The sequence below is a fragment of the Halichoeres trimaculatus genome, unplaced genomic scaffold (assembly GCF_033239565.1).
Source record: "Halichoeres trimaculatus isolate MK-OKI-2021-1 unplaced genomic scaffold, fHalTri1.1 fHalTri1_scaffold_17, whole genome shotgun sequence".
NCBI lineage: Eukaryota > Metazoa > Chordata > Actinopteri > Labriformes > Labridae > Halichoeres > Halichoeres trimaculatus.
This window is the reverse complement of record NW_027437195.1, coordinates 9,684,572-9,700,830: the sequence shown is the minus strand read 5'-3', so window position 1 is coordinate 9,700,830 and position 16,259 is coordinate 9,684,572. Positions and strand designations below refer to the sequence as shown.

Genomic DNA, 16,259 nt, shown 5'->3' with positions numbered 1-16,259 from the left:
GTGCTCCAGTATTTGGAAAAATAGATGTGATGAACATCGGCTGCAGAGGGCTCCAAAATTGCTGAATACAGTGGTAGAGCAGCGACAGGTCGGACATGGAGCTAGAGAAGTTTAGTCTTGTTGCCAATTTTGACAGCAAATTAAACATATATACAGCCTGGTTCAATCATAACCCATCCATTTTGCTGAAATGAAGTCAAAAAATTATGTGAAGATTTGTAAGCTCACTGACAGTTTTGGCTTCACTATTTTGTCCAATATAGTTTTGGTCGAGGTCAGCAATTCTGGTATGAGACTGTCTTTGGCATCAAAGTGTCTCTTTAGATACCCGTGAGTCATGTGACTGAGACTACATCCATGTTCTCTACAGTCTGTGCTTTATGCTTTGGTCACTGAACACACAAGCAAATACTCATAAAGGCTTTTCAATTAATTACCTGTGTGGTTGTGATACTCAAGCTCATCCCGCAGAGAAAAAAAAGTCCCTACTATGAAAGGTAAGTAAGTGTGAAAAGCAAAGTGCGCTGAGTACCTAAGGCTCTGCAGGTGACCGATGAAGCTGGACGGGATGCTGGACACGAATCGGCGCTCTGTCATGATTCCCGTTTCGATGTTGTGGAACTCCAGACGAGTGTGGTCGCCCACCATTTGGCCTGAAGACGGGGAGGGTGGAGGGGATGGGTTGAAAAGAAACACAAAAAACGAAAAGAAAAGAGAACACTGTCTGACACTAACACAAAAGGGCTGATTTAAGGAGAAAATTACATTAACAGTATTAGATGGATGCAGACTGTCTCTACAGATCTACATGCTCTTTGTAGCAGAATTACAAGCTAATAATCTGTACAGCAGCACACCACACCATGGTGTAAATATACCACTGACAAGGAACACTAAGAACATTTCGTCAAGCATGGACCGAGGTGATGTAGGTAAGTACCTTCTGCTACATCATCGTCAACCGTTAGCTTGTAGGTTTTGCCGCGACGCACCACACGCACTGTATGCCATTCATTATCATTGAGCTTTTGCCCGGCATACAGGGTCTCCGGTCCCTTGCCTGAGAACAATGGTCAACACAAAGTTAAAGACATCCTGAAGCCAAAACCAAACCTTTGCTCCCCAACAGTCAGCCGGAAGTCCACGGCTGAAACTCTCAAGATATGCTTAGAAAAACGTTTTAAATCTTGTTCGAAATTTGGGGAACAGAGGTTTGGTTTATTTAGTGAAATACACAGAGAGAAAAATACAAGATAATCTAACATCTGAAAACACAACCAGAAGACTATGCTGCAGGATCAGGAGTCATCACTCTTAGAGAAAAGGCAACTATAGGAGGATTATTTCCTCAACTGAACAGGAGCTCTTCTGAAGCTTTGCTTTTAATAACTGACCAAAAAAATATAAATTAAAAAATTATCTGGTTGGCACACTAAGAATCATATAGATACTCAACCTACTCTAAAAAATACAAACTAGTCATTAAAGTGGAACCTTATGGAGTGATTTTCATATGGTTTGCTCTGGACTCGTTTTTTGAGGTTGGTATTTGGGTCCAAAAATGAAAAGTTGTTTTTGTTTGTGGCTTAAGGCTAAAAAAGGTCAAATGTTTATTTAAATCATAGGCCGATAGAAAACGTACTCCAGATACAAGTTTCTAGATATTTCTCTGGTATATATAAATAAAACAACAAGGTTTAGCGATGGATATTCAGGTGACTCTAACAGCTCCCATATTGGCCCAAATATAAGACAACCCTGAGCAAAGCCAGCTTCCCTTTGTGGATTAATTTCGACCTTTTAATCAAACTTCAAGGAGAAAAATCAGCCTACAACATATCAAACATTACACTACATTTAAAGGTAGGGTTTGCAGGATTTTCCTTGTAAAAAAAAAACGTGTGACAGTTTCTGTGTCTGCTTCAACCCCCTCCTCGGCCTGTATGTTAATGTTTTGGTTGTTTCAGGATATTTCTGGGCGGAAAGTTAGTGTGGTTTCATCAGCCAATTACAGTGCACCCAGTGCACCAGTGACTATGAGTGTTGATTAACGAGTGGAAGAAGCTACCCCAAGCAGTATGGATAGTAAATGTAACACGGGGAAACAACTGAACAGCCAAAGTGAAACAAATCACTGAACAGATAAAGCTTTTTCCCAAATGAGTGTGAAGCTTGGCTCAACTTTCATTCCATTTTGAGCACATGGAGAGCAGCACGGGAATGAAGAACAAGCGAGTTAACTTTCTGCTAACCTGGTATGTGTCAAATACCCGTGATTGACTTGTGCTAATATGCCAAGTCAGGTGCAAAGCTCTGGAGTCTGGGGTGGAAACCTGATGCTAAAAGTAGCTGTTGGGCTTGTGAGTGTGTTCACGTAGTTTTGGTTGGAGGCTGTGGGTGTGCTGCCGCTGGCACTGATCCAAAGAGGAGGAGCCCAGTTTGAATGTTGTACACTAAGTAACAGAAATGCCTGCAGACCCTACCTTTAAATAAATCTAAATATGTTTAAATTATTGAATGAAGCACCATCTAATTAAAATAACCTGCTGTTCATCAGGTGCATGACAAGTCTGAGAATTGATATCTCCAGTTATGAGAAAATAGACCTATTTCTAACTCGTCTGTTGTCTGGATAAACATAATCTTCACAAGTTGTTGCGCTCAACCACAGACTTAAAGTCATCTTTCCTGAATATAGAGAAATGTATATTGATGATTTATCTGGAGGTTGGCTGTCTTTGGATTAATGATTTGTTATCCAGCAGTTTGAGAAATGTCTTGTTTGATGGTTTTGCACTGTGAGAAACACTTTGAGGCTGTTTATAATGTCAGTTCCTTCATTCTGCTGAAACCTCTTTTCAATGAGTATCCTGTTCATAGACTATCACAAATTCATCCGCTAACTAAGCTGATGCTAGCACAATGCATTGTTTTCTAGTGTGGGAATCAGGTCAACAGAAATAGAACAAAGTGTCCCGTCAAGTCATAAGCAGTCAAACCGACTTATCCTCCACATCATAGGCCTATAGGAGAAGGTAGAGGGCGCTGCGGGACTCACAGTTTAAAGAAAAACATTTCCTTTTAAAAACAAGCATCAACATAGAAAGCAAAATGAAACTTGAGTGTTAACTTACTGGAGTTACAGTTTATCCTGATACAGTCTAGATGGGGAAGAATAAATGACAGATGAAATTGCATCCTTCAAGGTTATTGCTGCAGACATCCAAAAACAAGAAGTCCACCCTTCCGGGGACGCACACATGCAGGGAGGCAGCCATTTTAATATTTGGTATTAATACATAACTCTCACCAAATTATCATTGAATAAGTAATAGACTTCCAACAATCATATTTTCACTGGTGAGTTAAGGAATGCATGAATTTGCTAATCACAGAAATATGCTGTTTCTTCCAGAGCAAGTGCTCTTTTGTTACCCATAATTCCATGTTTCAAATTAATCACTTGTTTGTTAAAGTGTATACAGTAAAATGGCCACTTGTGGTACCAGCTACATCAGTACCAACCCAGCACTGGCTCTATTTAGGTTTGGATATCCAGATTAGGAAAATCAAAGTCTCTGGCTCCAAAGCCACCACACCAATGCAGTGATGGTAGACATCCATTTCAGAGCCACGGATCTTTGAAAATTCAAGACTTTTAACCAGTTTGGTTTGCCATTTCAGCAAATAAATGGATCAAATTTGTAAGATTGACAGTGAATCCCTGATAGATGACCCATTGAGGCCAGCTGTGCACAGTGAGGGTTGGTTTACTATGTGACTGGTGGTTTCATGTGTCGTCAACCGCAACAGAAAAGTGGGAGCAAACAGCCACGATCCAATCAGCACCAGCACCATGCAGAGGCACAGGAACCCCAACCGCCAGATTTAGAGGGTTATCCTACAGTGTGTCTATGTGTGCTACTAAACTAGAGCAATAAACAGTTAACTCTGACTCTGACTCTGACAAATGATCTTGAGGGTAAAAACGAGGGTACTGACCAATTACAGATGCAAACATTTTGGGGGGGGGATCAGGGTTTAACTTGCAGGAAATATTGTGAGGGATAATTTAAAATAGGGATGGACAAACCAGCTGATGCTAAGCTAGCTATTAATCCATTCTATATGTCTATGTAAACATGCAGCACATTAATGATTAAAGATTAGTCGTTTAAGTTTTGTGACATTGCTGATAAATTACGTCTGGGAACATTTGGTAAAACTTGGGGTCGCAGCCAGCTGTAGGTTTTGCTGGGCTCTGTTCTCGGGCTGTTCGCCTGACGGGCCGCAGGCTTAAGGCCTTTGAAGGGGTGAATACCATCTTTTGACAGCATGATGGGAAATGGAGTTTGAGTGGATGAACATAAAAGCAAAACACTGAAAAGCATAGACTTTCATTAAAGTAAAGGACACCATCATCAGCAAAGTAAAGAACCACCAAAAAAGAAAAAACAGGAGGGGTGACGCAGAATTTTCTTGATGTTAGGGACAAAGGAAATTAGAGACATAAAAGTTCTTTCAATGTCCTGTTGACAGATGAACTGGAAATCAGTGGACAAATTTATGGAAGTAGAAAGTCACAACACACTTTTTCTTTTTAGGAAAGACTTCTATATAGAGATAATAAGAGACTGAAAGCCTGGTGTTGGACATCAGAGAGTATTTTTCTGCATTATGTGCTGTGACTGTCTCAAATGTTCAGTTAACAAGAATATGAACATGGCTTTGTTTAAAAAAGATGGGCCAAACATGTTTATCATTACATGAAAGAAGTAAAAGCCAAAGTATAATTGAGGGACATTTTGTAATGAGTGAATAATCTGTTGTCGTCTGTGTGCTCAATCTGCTCTCATGCAAAAAAGTGAAATCCCTCTTCTGTTCTGTTTAAAACGTTTAAGAGATCAATGTGATGATGACTGAAAAGCACAAAAAAAGACAGAGTGAGAGGGAAAGAGACGTCACTGCTCAGCAGTGAGCTGTCTCACAGTGAGGGTGGAGGTGTGGACATGTGGAGGCAGATGGGTGGGATTGTGGGGGGTCATACGATACCTAAGTTGACCGTGAGTTTGACGCGACTCCCGTCTAACTCCAGCCGCAGTGTGTCGGCGGAGTCTCGGGAGGTGGTGGCCATGAGGAGTCCGTAGGCCCGTTGGGAGCGAAACCGCAGTGAAACATCTTCCGCCTCGGTGTGCATGACGTTTGGCATCACCACCTTCATGTACATGCTGCCATCGTAGGAGAGGATGGAGGCCTCTGTATGAGACAGAAGGGAGCAAAAGAAAGGGTTAGTTATAATAGTTACTATAGTTGCTGTGAATGCAGTAATGCATTCACAGCATATGTTCTTCTGTGTCAAAAAAATTTCTTCTTCTTCTTCTTCTTCTTCTTCTTCCGCCCGCTTTTTTGGACCGCTAAAACTTCTGCAAACTTCAACCGATTTTCACCGTTCAAACTTCAAAACGTGTGTTTCAGTGGGGACAAGGGGGCTATGACTCTTCAGAAACTTTTCACAAATACTCTCCAAGATATTCAACGTTTTACGAGATTTCGGTCCCATAGAGATGAATGCGGAATTTTCAAAATTTCCTCCCCTCAGGACATTTTTTCAGCCTTCTTCAAACCCTCCTCATTCAGTCATACATTCAGCTACAAACTCCATTCAAACTTCAAAATATTCAGCTATCTTTTGGCTTCATTCAGTGGGTTTCAAATGTTTCCTAGCATTCATAGTTTCTTCACAATGACCCTTCAAAGGTCATGATGCATTTCAGCTCTTCAAGCCATTTAACATTGGTGTGTATTGGACGGAATGTTTCAGCTCAGAGTGGGAGATTCAAACGACAGAGCAGGGAGACCTGGGAAACTTCTGGGTAAACTGCTCTCTTGGCCACATTTGTTGAGCTATCAACACAAATAAGCCCTCAGCATGTAAGTAGTCTTGTCCTGCCTCTGACAAAGTGGTTTTTAAAGCAAAAGGATGGAGCACTTTTTCACAAAATGGCCAACTGTCGGGCAAAGTCAGCTCCGGCACCCATGTACTCCAATGTTAATTCCTGAGGGGTTTTCTCAGAGATCAGTCAAATTTCCCTCATCTATCTATCACTGTCATGGGCCTATTTCTGCATCTTTAGACATGAAATTTACACAGACAGCTTCCTCAGGGTCTCAGGATTCCTACGGTGTGATCACTTTTCTGATTGGCCCTTTGGTTTAGTCACAGTTGCAGGCAGTTTGACACACTGATTTCAGTGGAAATGTGTTGGGAATCAACAGACTCCACCAGCTCTCTGATGGCAGTTGGTAAACAATGATCACCATGGCAACATCTGGCTTCAGATGAGCCTCAGCTGACAGGCTTACATGATTAAAAACTTACACACATGACACACAGAATTTCATTTTAACAGCGTTTCAGAGATGAGACTTGCATTTTCCCTCAGTCAGGTCATTATTTCCATAACTGTTCTTTAAAATTTAATTCATTGCTTCAAATTTTGAAAAGATGCAGCCATTTCAACTTTAAATTTATTTATCCATTTAACTGATTCATCCATTAATTTCCTTTCATCCAAGAGTTCATGGCAGGTTAATTTAGCATTCTGCATTAGCAGTTGAGTGCCAGCTTTTCATGAATTATTTCAACCATTTTCAGACATAAATTCAGTCATTCATGTTCAGCATTCTGCTTTTGCAGTTAAGCACAAGCTTTTCAAGACTTAATTCAAATGATTTCAGACATAACTTTAGCCATTCTTGTTCAGAATTTTGCTTAAGCAGTTCAGCGCAAGCATTTTAAGACTTCATTCAGCCATTTTCAGACAAACCTTCAGTCATTAATGTTCCACATTCTGCATTAGCAGTTGAGCGCAAGCTTTTCAAGACTTTTTCAACCATTTTCAGACATATCTTCGGTCATTCAGGTTCAGCTTTCGTTACATTAGCAGTTCAGCGCAAGCTGCTTCAGCATTCTGCATTCACAGCGCAATTTCTTCAGAAATTGCTTTTCTAGTTATAAAAAGTGAGGCTGGAGTTAAAATCATCCAAAGGAACCTTAAGCTTGATGCAAATATTCAGTTCACCTTGCTTCCCACTTTGCAATACTGAGATGCCAATTTGCACTGGAGGACCTCTGTGTGTCCTGAAATATGGTCGATGATTTGATGATGACTGAATCTTCCCACTCAATCAGGCACCATTACATTTTTTCAGAAAATAGTTTAAAAGTTGTGCTACATGGGTGAAGATACGTCTAATATGACCTGGACTTTGTCCAACCTGAAATAACCCAACATATCAAGATACAGCTTGGATGAAAAATAACTTGTTATGTGAATCTCTGATCGGATTAACATCAGATTATTGCCAGATGGACGCCAACCAGATGGTCTCCACTCATATGTTGAGTTTGTGCGTCTGTCTTTTATACTCAGCTGCTTCTAACAAGTCACACAGCTGCAATCTGGCTTAATCCAGCCATGAAAACTCAGAATAATCTGATTTCAGAGAAAATAAACTGCAATGAATGAATATTAATATGCAGATTTGTGCAGAGCAGCCTGCAGCTGCAAAGACTTCAATGAGGTACAAGCATCTTGTGAACTTAAATATGAAATTAATCTAACATATTAGTACTTTGAGCTCATCAGCATCATGGTGTCATACATATCAGGATTCTGAATCAGCTGTTCTTACAAACTGAGTCTGTCATAAAAACAGAAAGCTAACAGTAACATGTGAATGCTTCTGTAACCACTATTTATCTTTAATTGTTTGATTTTCTTCACAAGACTAAGGCAAGGTGCCGCCCTGTTGGTTGTGGCTGCCTGTTGCAGCAGCTCTGTCTTCTCTGTCCGTTTCTTGTAATTTTGGGGTGGGTGGGTCATCACTGTGTGGTTCATTTGTTGGTCTTGGATACCAAACTGGTTTTGCCTTTAGTGATGTTTTTACTATTTTTGCTCCTGTGTTTGTCTGGAGATCCTACATGTAACCATCGCTGCATTGTTTACATGTGAAATCAGTTGTTAGCAGCTTGTTGGATGTCAATGCTAACTAGTGCAAGGCCTGATGTCTTCCCACAAGGTGAGGAGAAGGAGGTGAGGACGACGTGCTGGTTCTCAGGTGTGAGCTAAGAAGTGACAACATCGACCTGTCCTTCCATCCATCGTTATTGGGAACGTAAGATCTATCTCCAATAAGATGGACGAGCTAGCTGTGCTGACCCAGCAACAGAGGGAATACCAGAAGGCAGAGTAGCATCATGCTATTCACAGACATGGCCAACGGAGCTGACATCTATTTTCTTGTGGACCTTTTTGCACTTTCTATACACTTTCTTACTTTTGTTTTCTTGATTGCTGATGTGACTCCTCCTGAATTTCCCCTCAGTGATAAAGTATTTTCTATTCTATTCTATTCTAAAATGATCTACATCCCTTGTTTTGGAGCAGGAGGCTGGACAATGCTTTGATTAGATCAAAGGCATAACTAATTCTCCCGCTCCATACCATGTTTGGCAGCAGGCTCATATTGCTCTCCTGTTTGCTATTAAACTGCTGCGCTATGCCAGGTGAGACCTTTGTGAAAATTGCCAACCTGTGACCGACTCATTGCACAGAAAGAACAGTGTCAGAGCAGTATTTTGGCTGAAGTTAGCTGACCAGTGACTCACCACTTATGTGGAAACAAGCAGACTGGGCAGTGTAAAAGAAGCAGAAAAAGTGAGGTACTATTACAAAGGCTGCATCCCCAGCCAACAACAGCTAATCCCTGCCAAAACATGAAGTTGGACAACAAAAACGCCCCATTTCTTTGGCTCCAGGAGTTGCGGATTAGCATCCCACATGGCTCTTTTTAGTCCGTGTCCTCGTCTGACTGCAAAGTGTCCACACACACTCGTTCCTCTGTACTTCAGACTGGCTGTTCCAGCATGCAGTGAGTGTCTGCTGATTCTGCCTGCAGTGTGAAATAGAGCGCCTTCAGAGACATGTGTATGTGTTGATAGTGGTGAGAGGGAGAAAATCACAGAGTGCTCAAACTCACACACGCAAATACCAAGAGAGACAGGACAGGGAGTGTATAACATGCATTTATGCTGTGGAGGAAATTCACGTCCATCTCCATGATAACTGAGCAAACTCTGCCGGCTGGAAAAGGCTACAGAAAGACACCATGTATCGCACAGCACTGTGTCTGTTCAGTCCTCCTGCACAACGAATTACCACTCACATATAGATATACTATAAAGGGTTGAGACTGAAAGGATCAGAGCTTATAACTCCTCATCTCTCCATCTGCAGGAAGTGAACTGATGTTATTACTGAATGTCCCCTTATCCACAACAAAGGTCTGTTCCTATTGGCAACAGTCTGATATCAAGGCATAGCAGACCCTTGTCAGTAACCAATGCTATGATTTGACCAATCAGAATGTGATATTTGATACAGTCATGTAGAATCTGTCCAATCTGTGTCTCATTGTTGTCTGTGTTTCCATGGAGATTATATAGCCTTAAATGGGCCAGTGACTTATAGAAGAAAAAGAAATACTATTGCACCACATCTGCGGACCAGTAGAGGACAGTAAGACAGCAATGAAGCCCATTTAGCGTCATTATGTCTAGCACCACAGTTAGCCTGATAGCATTAAGGATATTTAGCCTGAGCTGGTTTTAAATGTGCTTCATTTAACCGAAGATTGATTTGATGAATCAACACTTGAAAGCAGTCAAACCTTTGTGGAGGAGCTGCTCAGAAACAGACTATTTGAAGCAGCGTGGTTGATCTCTAAAGCATGGAGATAACCGAGATCAACTGGATAGGTGCCAGTTTAAAGAGTGACCCTGTTTATTGACAATTTTCAGAATGGATACTTCTCTAACAGCTTTAGATAATCATTAAAAACAGAAGTTAAAAGAGGTTAGTTTTCCCAATCGACACAGAAAAGTTACAAAGGAAACAAATTGTTTTTCTTTTTTAACCTAACATCATGACTGATTCATAAAGCTAAATATAAAATGACAAATTAATGGTGAATACAGAAATATAGCTGAAGAATTGGTGGATATCCACAGACACGTTCAGCTTATATAGGGTCACTGCAAAAATCTGAAATCTTATCAAGTGTTTTTGTCTTGTTTTTTTTTGTAGAAAATGTCTTTTTAGTCAAAATATAAGCCACATTCCCCTGACCAGCCAAGAAAAATGTCTTGTTTCAGGTTATTTGAAGAAAAAAACGAGGTCTGAATTGCTTGTAACAAGTAAGAAAATTCTGCCAATGGAACAAAAGAAAGGTTACTTGTATTGAGACATTATTCCAGTTCCTCTCGTTCCATTGTCAGAGTTTTTTTTTTTTTTTTTTTTTTTTTTTACTTTTTACAAGCAATCCAGAACTCATTTTTGTCTTTCAATTGCTCAAAACAAGACATTTTCCTGGACTGATCAGGTGAATGTGGCTCATATTGAGTGTAATAAGACAGTTTTTACTTAAAATAAGACAAAAACACCTGATATGATTTCAGTTTTTTGCAGTGTAACACCAGGAGCTGACTGAGACACATTCACACTACCAGACTCAAAGAAGACCATTGTTTAGGAGTGAATAAACCAAGCCAATCACAGCTGGGTGTCATCTTGTTGTGGACAGAAGGAGGGCAACGAAAACACTGTGATGCTCCACCAATCAGAAACATTCAGCTTGCAGGTCCCGCCTCCCACCCTCAAACTAAATCTCGACCTTTAAAAAGCACCTGTAGTCAGGTAAGGTAAGTTTGTAGTTGAACCTGGAGGCAGCTTCTGTGACACTGAAACTATGTTTGAACTCCTCACATTGGAGAAAAACAGCGGCTGTGTGAATTTGCTGACTTAGCTTACTTTCCATCTCTCTCCTCATGAGTTAAAGGCTTTTCACGCCTGTGACTTTGTGACCTCTCCTGACACCTTGCGCTCTTTTTTTTCATTAACTGGATTTCATGCAGCTTTATCTGGCAGCAAATAAATACAATGAAGAAAAATCTTCAAAGCAAAGTGTGTTTTATGTTCATTTCACAGCCCTGAAGGTCTGGCTGTGTGACTCGCATACATATCCACCCCTGAATTAATAATTTTAAAGCCTCATTGATTCAAAAACATCCTCAGAGGTGACCAGTGCAGCCAAGAGAGCAACTAAATCCCACAAACAATCTCAGTATATTGATTTTAATATCATAGTTTTGCTTTTATCTCATAATTCTGGCTCCTTATCTAATAAATCCTTTCATCCTGTAATGAATCGATGAAACGTGTCGTTTCTAAATCTCAGTTTTCACTGTGTATTCTTTCTCTCACTAACAGATATGGATCCTTCTTCAGCCCATCTTTCCTCTCATATCCCACATCCACACTCAGTGTCGAGTCTTACAGAGCTGTTGGTTTTCATCTCTAAGTGCAAAAAGAAAACAGCTGAGCTGTATCTGCGTCTGATTCTGGACAGCGCTCAGGAGAAAATGGAGACAGAAAACGTTTCATCTGCACTAATCTCCCTTTCTCTAACAAAGCCTCACAGTCAGGATTCACCCCAAATCTGCTCTAATCTCTACATGCTGATTTTTTTATCTGTTATTTTCCTTTCCTAGCTCAGTTGCTGCCTGGCTCCATCTCACAAACATGCAGAGGTAAAGAAGGAGCCGGCTGCTGTTTCCCTGCACTCCTCTGCTCTCACTCAGGGGTGATTATTTGTGCTGTCACACAAACTTAATTTGATAAATGGACCAATAATATGCTCAGACATTAGGTGTCCTCTAAACGCCCTTTGTCGGGTATGAAAAGTGTAGTTCAACAAACAGACCACAGGAGGGAGACACAGCCTGTTGGTCTGCTCAGAGCTTCTAGGGGAAGTAAAGTGGGACAACTGGACACATGAAGAAGAGAGGGGGAGCTAACAGGAAGCTACCACTGTGAGTGGGTTCTGATGATGAAATAATAATCTGAAATAGAAGTTACACCAGCAATAAGAGATTCATCTGAAAATATACAAAAAAAGTACAATATGTAACATTTTTTGTACTAAAAATAAGACTTACGTTCAAAAATTGATCAAAACTGAAAGATTTGTTGCACAGAACAAAGTGGGTGCAAACCAGCACAAAAATCTTGAATAAGAATTTAAAGAAAGGATAAGTGCCAAGATGCCAGAGGAGATTTAAAAGCTGTTTCTGCTGTGATTCTGTCACATGATGGAGAGGAAACTGCAACTCATACTTTCAGCTTCATACTTTAGAACATTTTAACCAGTCAGCTCACGTTTCTTTCTGCAGCAGAACATTGTTTGTGTTTAGCATCCACATCCTCATCACTCCTCACAGATTAACTTTACATGCAGAAATTAACGAGTGATGGCGTCATATCTTAAACCTCCTGTAGTCCGAGCCGGTGAGTGGATGCTGGGAAAAAGTGGGAGCATAGCACTGTGAAGGGCAGAGGCAGAAACCAAAACTCCCACACACCACGATTCAATAAGATAAACATGAGAAATAAGACCGCTGCTCCATACGCTTGGTGTTAAGGGCAGCTATTCCACAGACTGAGCTCTCACAGAATCTGACATGATCAAACATGAGAGTGTGTATGTGGTCAGCTGGCCATCATGTCACGTGTTCTGTCACGCAGAAACAAAAACAAGGAATCTGGGTGAAGCTGCTCTTCTTTTTCACTGCTCCTCTTTGCTGTTGGTACAGTTTAGCTCAGGTTCTCTGACAAACACAAGGATACTCACAAGAAATAACTGTATCCTGACTTTGACCCCAGTTCTTCCTCTAACCCCAATCCATCTTTGGTTTCTTTGTGCTTTTAGACTTTTAACGCTACAGCTCTTAACTGGAGAGCAAAAGAGTTGATGGGAACAGAGCTTTTTCCTAGCATGCAGAGCTTTGAGCTGGTTCAAGAAATGAAAAGGAAAACCAGAAGATTTTTAATTTTCAATGCTTTGGAGCAGAATTGGAACATTATAAACAATAGAAACTGGTACATTTTTTGGTCTTCAAAAATGTGATGTTGGTCATGTAACCCAAATGTGTTCACTTCCTGTTTCGCTCCCTCATGCCCACGTAGCCAGGCAGAGTAGAAGGAATTTAGCCACAACAGGACATGAGAAGCGAGAAAAACACAGTCTACCAAACTAAAGCATAGTTTATCTAGGTTATCACAACTGATGTAGGCATATAATCATCATCATGCTGTTATTGACTGTGTCAGCCAACGTTTTGTCTGTCCCTCTGCACGCATTTGCAGAGGTAATGGATGAAAGGCTCAACTGTCTTTCTCGTCAGAGTAAACAACTGAACATGTATTGCAGCGCAGTTTTTTGTTTGTTTTTTGTTTTCCTGGTGAAACGTTTTGGGGGGGGGGGGGGGGGGGGGGGTTTCTGGGGGGCTTTTTTATGCCTTTACTTTGATAGAGTAGGAAGGATGAAGCACATGGATGAACCTCATGGAGCACAACTTTGGCCATCTGTGGTCCAGTGAAACGTTTTTTAAACCTCTGGTCAAAAGCCAGGCAAGGTCGCTCAAAATGTAAACAAGAGGCAGGAGAAATTTCAGTCACACTTGTTAGACTGCTGGAGCTGGCTGATTTACGATGCAGATTATTCAAACTTTTGCCAGATCTACTGATCACTGCTGACATAAGGATGTTATTTGAGTACAGAGAAGGTAGTTTGTTGGAATTAAATTGTACTCTCTTCTGATATGTAAATAAGTTCAGAGATCTGCCCTCTGCATTAAATCTATCTTAATGTCAACCCCTGAACTGTAGTGTTTGTCCCGAGAAATAATAACTTGTTTGAAAGTGCCAATGTTACACCTACCAAACTGAAGTCCTGTTACTGCATGGAGCACTATTAACTGAGTGAAACTTTTTGGTTCTAACTGGTTCATAAAAATAGAATTGGGGGTGGAACCCAAAAGTGTCCATTAAAGTATTTTTTTTTCAAGCAATGAAGCATTTTTTCTTTAATGTTTAAGAAGTTTGACATTTCTATTTTTTGACTTTATCCACCTTGTTGTTTGTATCACTTGAAGCAGAGACAAAAATGATGTTCATGTGCACAATTCATGCTCAGGAGCATATAAAATAATAAACGTGTGTGTTTGTGTGTGTGTGTGTGTGTGTGTGTGTGTGTGTGTGTGTGTGTGTGTGTGTGTGTGTGTGTGTGTGTGTGTGTGTGTGTGTGTGTGTGTGTGTGTGTGTGTGTGTGTTTGCTCACCAGGACTGATGTCTAATTGACAAGGTGTCAGATTACAGCACGGTGAGAGATACACAATTTAAATTCTCATTACAGCTCCGGGCTGAGCTGTCAGATTAACTCTGACATGTTGTAATTCTTGGGAGTATCCGTGTGTGTGCGTGTGTGTATGAGACCGTCTCAATAGAGTGTGTCCAAAGGATTGATACACTTAACTGAGTGACCTTGGCGTGTTAGCACCACACACAGAGACTTTTATGTGCTTAGGTGTGACGATGCCAAATATGTCAACTTATCTTTTTTCCCTAAACAGTTTTATTATTTTCTTAAGACTTGGTGTGAGAAATAAAAAAGAAACATGGCTTTACTTACAACTGCAAACTTAAAGCAAGGGAAAAATAAAGTTGAGACTCTTACAGCTCTTACCTTAACTAAAGCCTGACTGTTTCTACCATAATCATAGACTTTAAACAACTCGGTAGGTGGATCCATGAAATACATTTTCATAGGCAATCTCAGAAAATTGTCACCACAGGGAACCTGCTCATTCTAGCTGGTACCCAATGTCCAGAGGCTGCAGTAATGTAAAGCCAGGAAAAAGAAAAAATAACCCATGTCAGTAAACCTGAATAAAAACACATGTTGGGGAGAAGTTTATTTTGCCTGCAATATAAAATAGATTTTAACTGTCCTTCTTGAAACGTTATAGTGGTTTACCATATTTGAAACATTCACACCTAACATGTTCAGATTATAAAATCCTTACACATTCATACATTGAAGAAATCCCTCTTCATGAAATCTCCAAGAGATCTTTACTGAGACGATAAAATAATGAGGTCATCTCATAAAGATCTCCTTACTGGATCATGACTCATCGGAGAGGCGGGCTCAAAGACCAAGGTATGCCTATATCTCCACCCCCTGACAGGCCTCCAGAGGGCTGGCCAATCAGAGGGAAGGGGGTCTGCGGAACAGGGAGCCTTAAAGAGACAGAGCCTGAAACAAAGGTTTTCTGAGAGAGAAATATCAGAGTGATAGAATAAAGACTAAAAAAACTCACAATACTCCCTCTTTAAACGCTTTGCAAAAAGCAAACACACTCCCAGGAATAATGTAATATCATCTAGTTTTCCACAAAGTGATAGAATTCAAAGTGGATTTAGTACAAGCTCCAGAATGAAATCAGTGCCATTAGAAGGAAACAATTTCCATCCCAACACTCTATTAAAACATCTGGACCTCAAAGATGTTCAGGATTAAAACGCCTGTCACACAACTATTGCTCAGTCCAACAAGCTGTCAGACAGCTGGAGTCATAGACAGAGGAGTTCCTGAGCTTCCCATTCCGTTGATAAGTCTCTCTTCATCCATGTTGGGTTGTAAAACCTCAAACCATTAGCTCTTAGAGAGATAACTTCCAGGATAAGTTTTGGGTTTTCCGCACTACGAATGCGAATCTCTTTTTATCCAGACACGTTGCCCCTGTAACTGATGCTGAACGCCAAACCTGGTCCAGGGCAGGTTAAGTTCCAGGATAAGAGCTCACGGGGTGTGACAGACCGCCCGCTGACCAATCGGTTCTCTTTGGCGGGCATTTGTTGCCTTAAACTTTAACATGAACTTGCATAATTATGACGTGTCCTGCTGATCTCTTGGCAAGGTCACCCTTTAAATGAGATCCTGATCTCAATGGGTTTTTTATCTGGTAAAATAAAGGTATAATAAAAATATAAATAAATAAATAAATAATAATGAAGGACTGCACAGTCACCAATTTGTTCAGCCGGAGTGAAGTCCTCCGGCGCAGGACCGCCCCCTGTCTTTTTGGCCCAACATTTTTTCTTATGGGCTGTGAACAAACAATATCTGACTGATCATCATCATAACTGAGACATTGTCAGGGAAAAGTAGAAATGTGTGCAAATGGAATCTTTCATACTGACCACTTTGAAGGATGCTTTTATTTTTATTTTTTATTTGCTCCCACGTCCTTTTTTCCCCACTGCTATTGCATCTGCAACACAAACAGCCTATAATGA

General features: G+C 40.6%; 1 protein-coding gene across 5 annotated transcripts in view; it reads right to left on the bottom strand.

The window, feature by feature from the left end:
- The window catches only part of nrxn3a (neurexin 3a), a 171,253-nt gene that overhangs the window by 47,242 nt on the left and 107,752 nt on the right, over positions 1 to 16,259 (bottom strand). For 4 of the 5 annotated variants that reach the window (XR_012599774.1, XR_012599775.1, XM_074691829.1 and 1 more), the window contains exons 11-14: positions 5,053 to 5,256; positions 3,135 to 3,161; positions 941 to 1,060; positions 533 to 653 (exon numbers count right to left, since the gene is read on the bottom strand). Coding sequence is in view for 3 of the 5 variants with exons in the window: in XM_074691829.1 (XP_074547930.1) it covers positions 533 to 653; positions 941 to 1,060; positions 3,135 to 3,161; positions 5,053 to 5,256 (472 nt within the window). In the remaining 2 variants the exon portion in view is untranslated. The remainder of the gene's footprint in view (positions 1 to 532; positions 654 to 940; positions 1,061 to 3,134; positions 3,162 to 5,052; positions 5,257 to 16,259) is intronic. The other variant, XM_074691832.1, reaches the window with a different exon arrangement.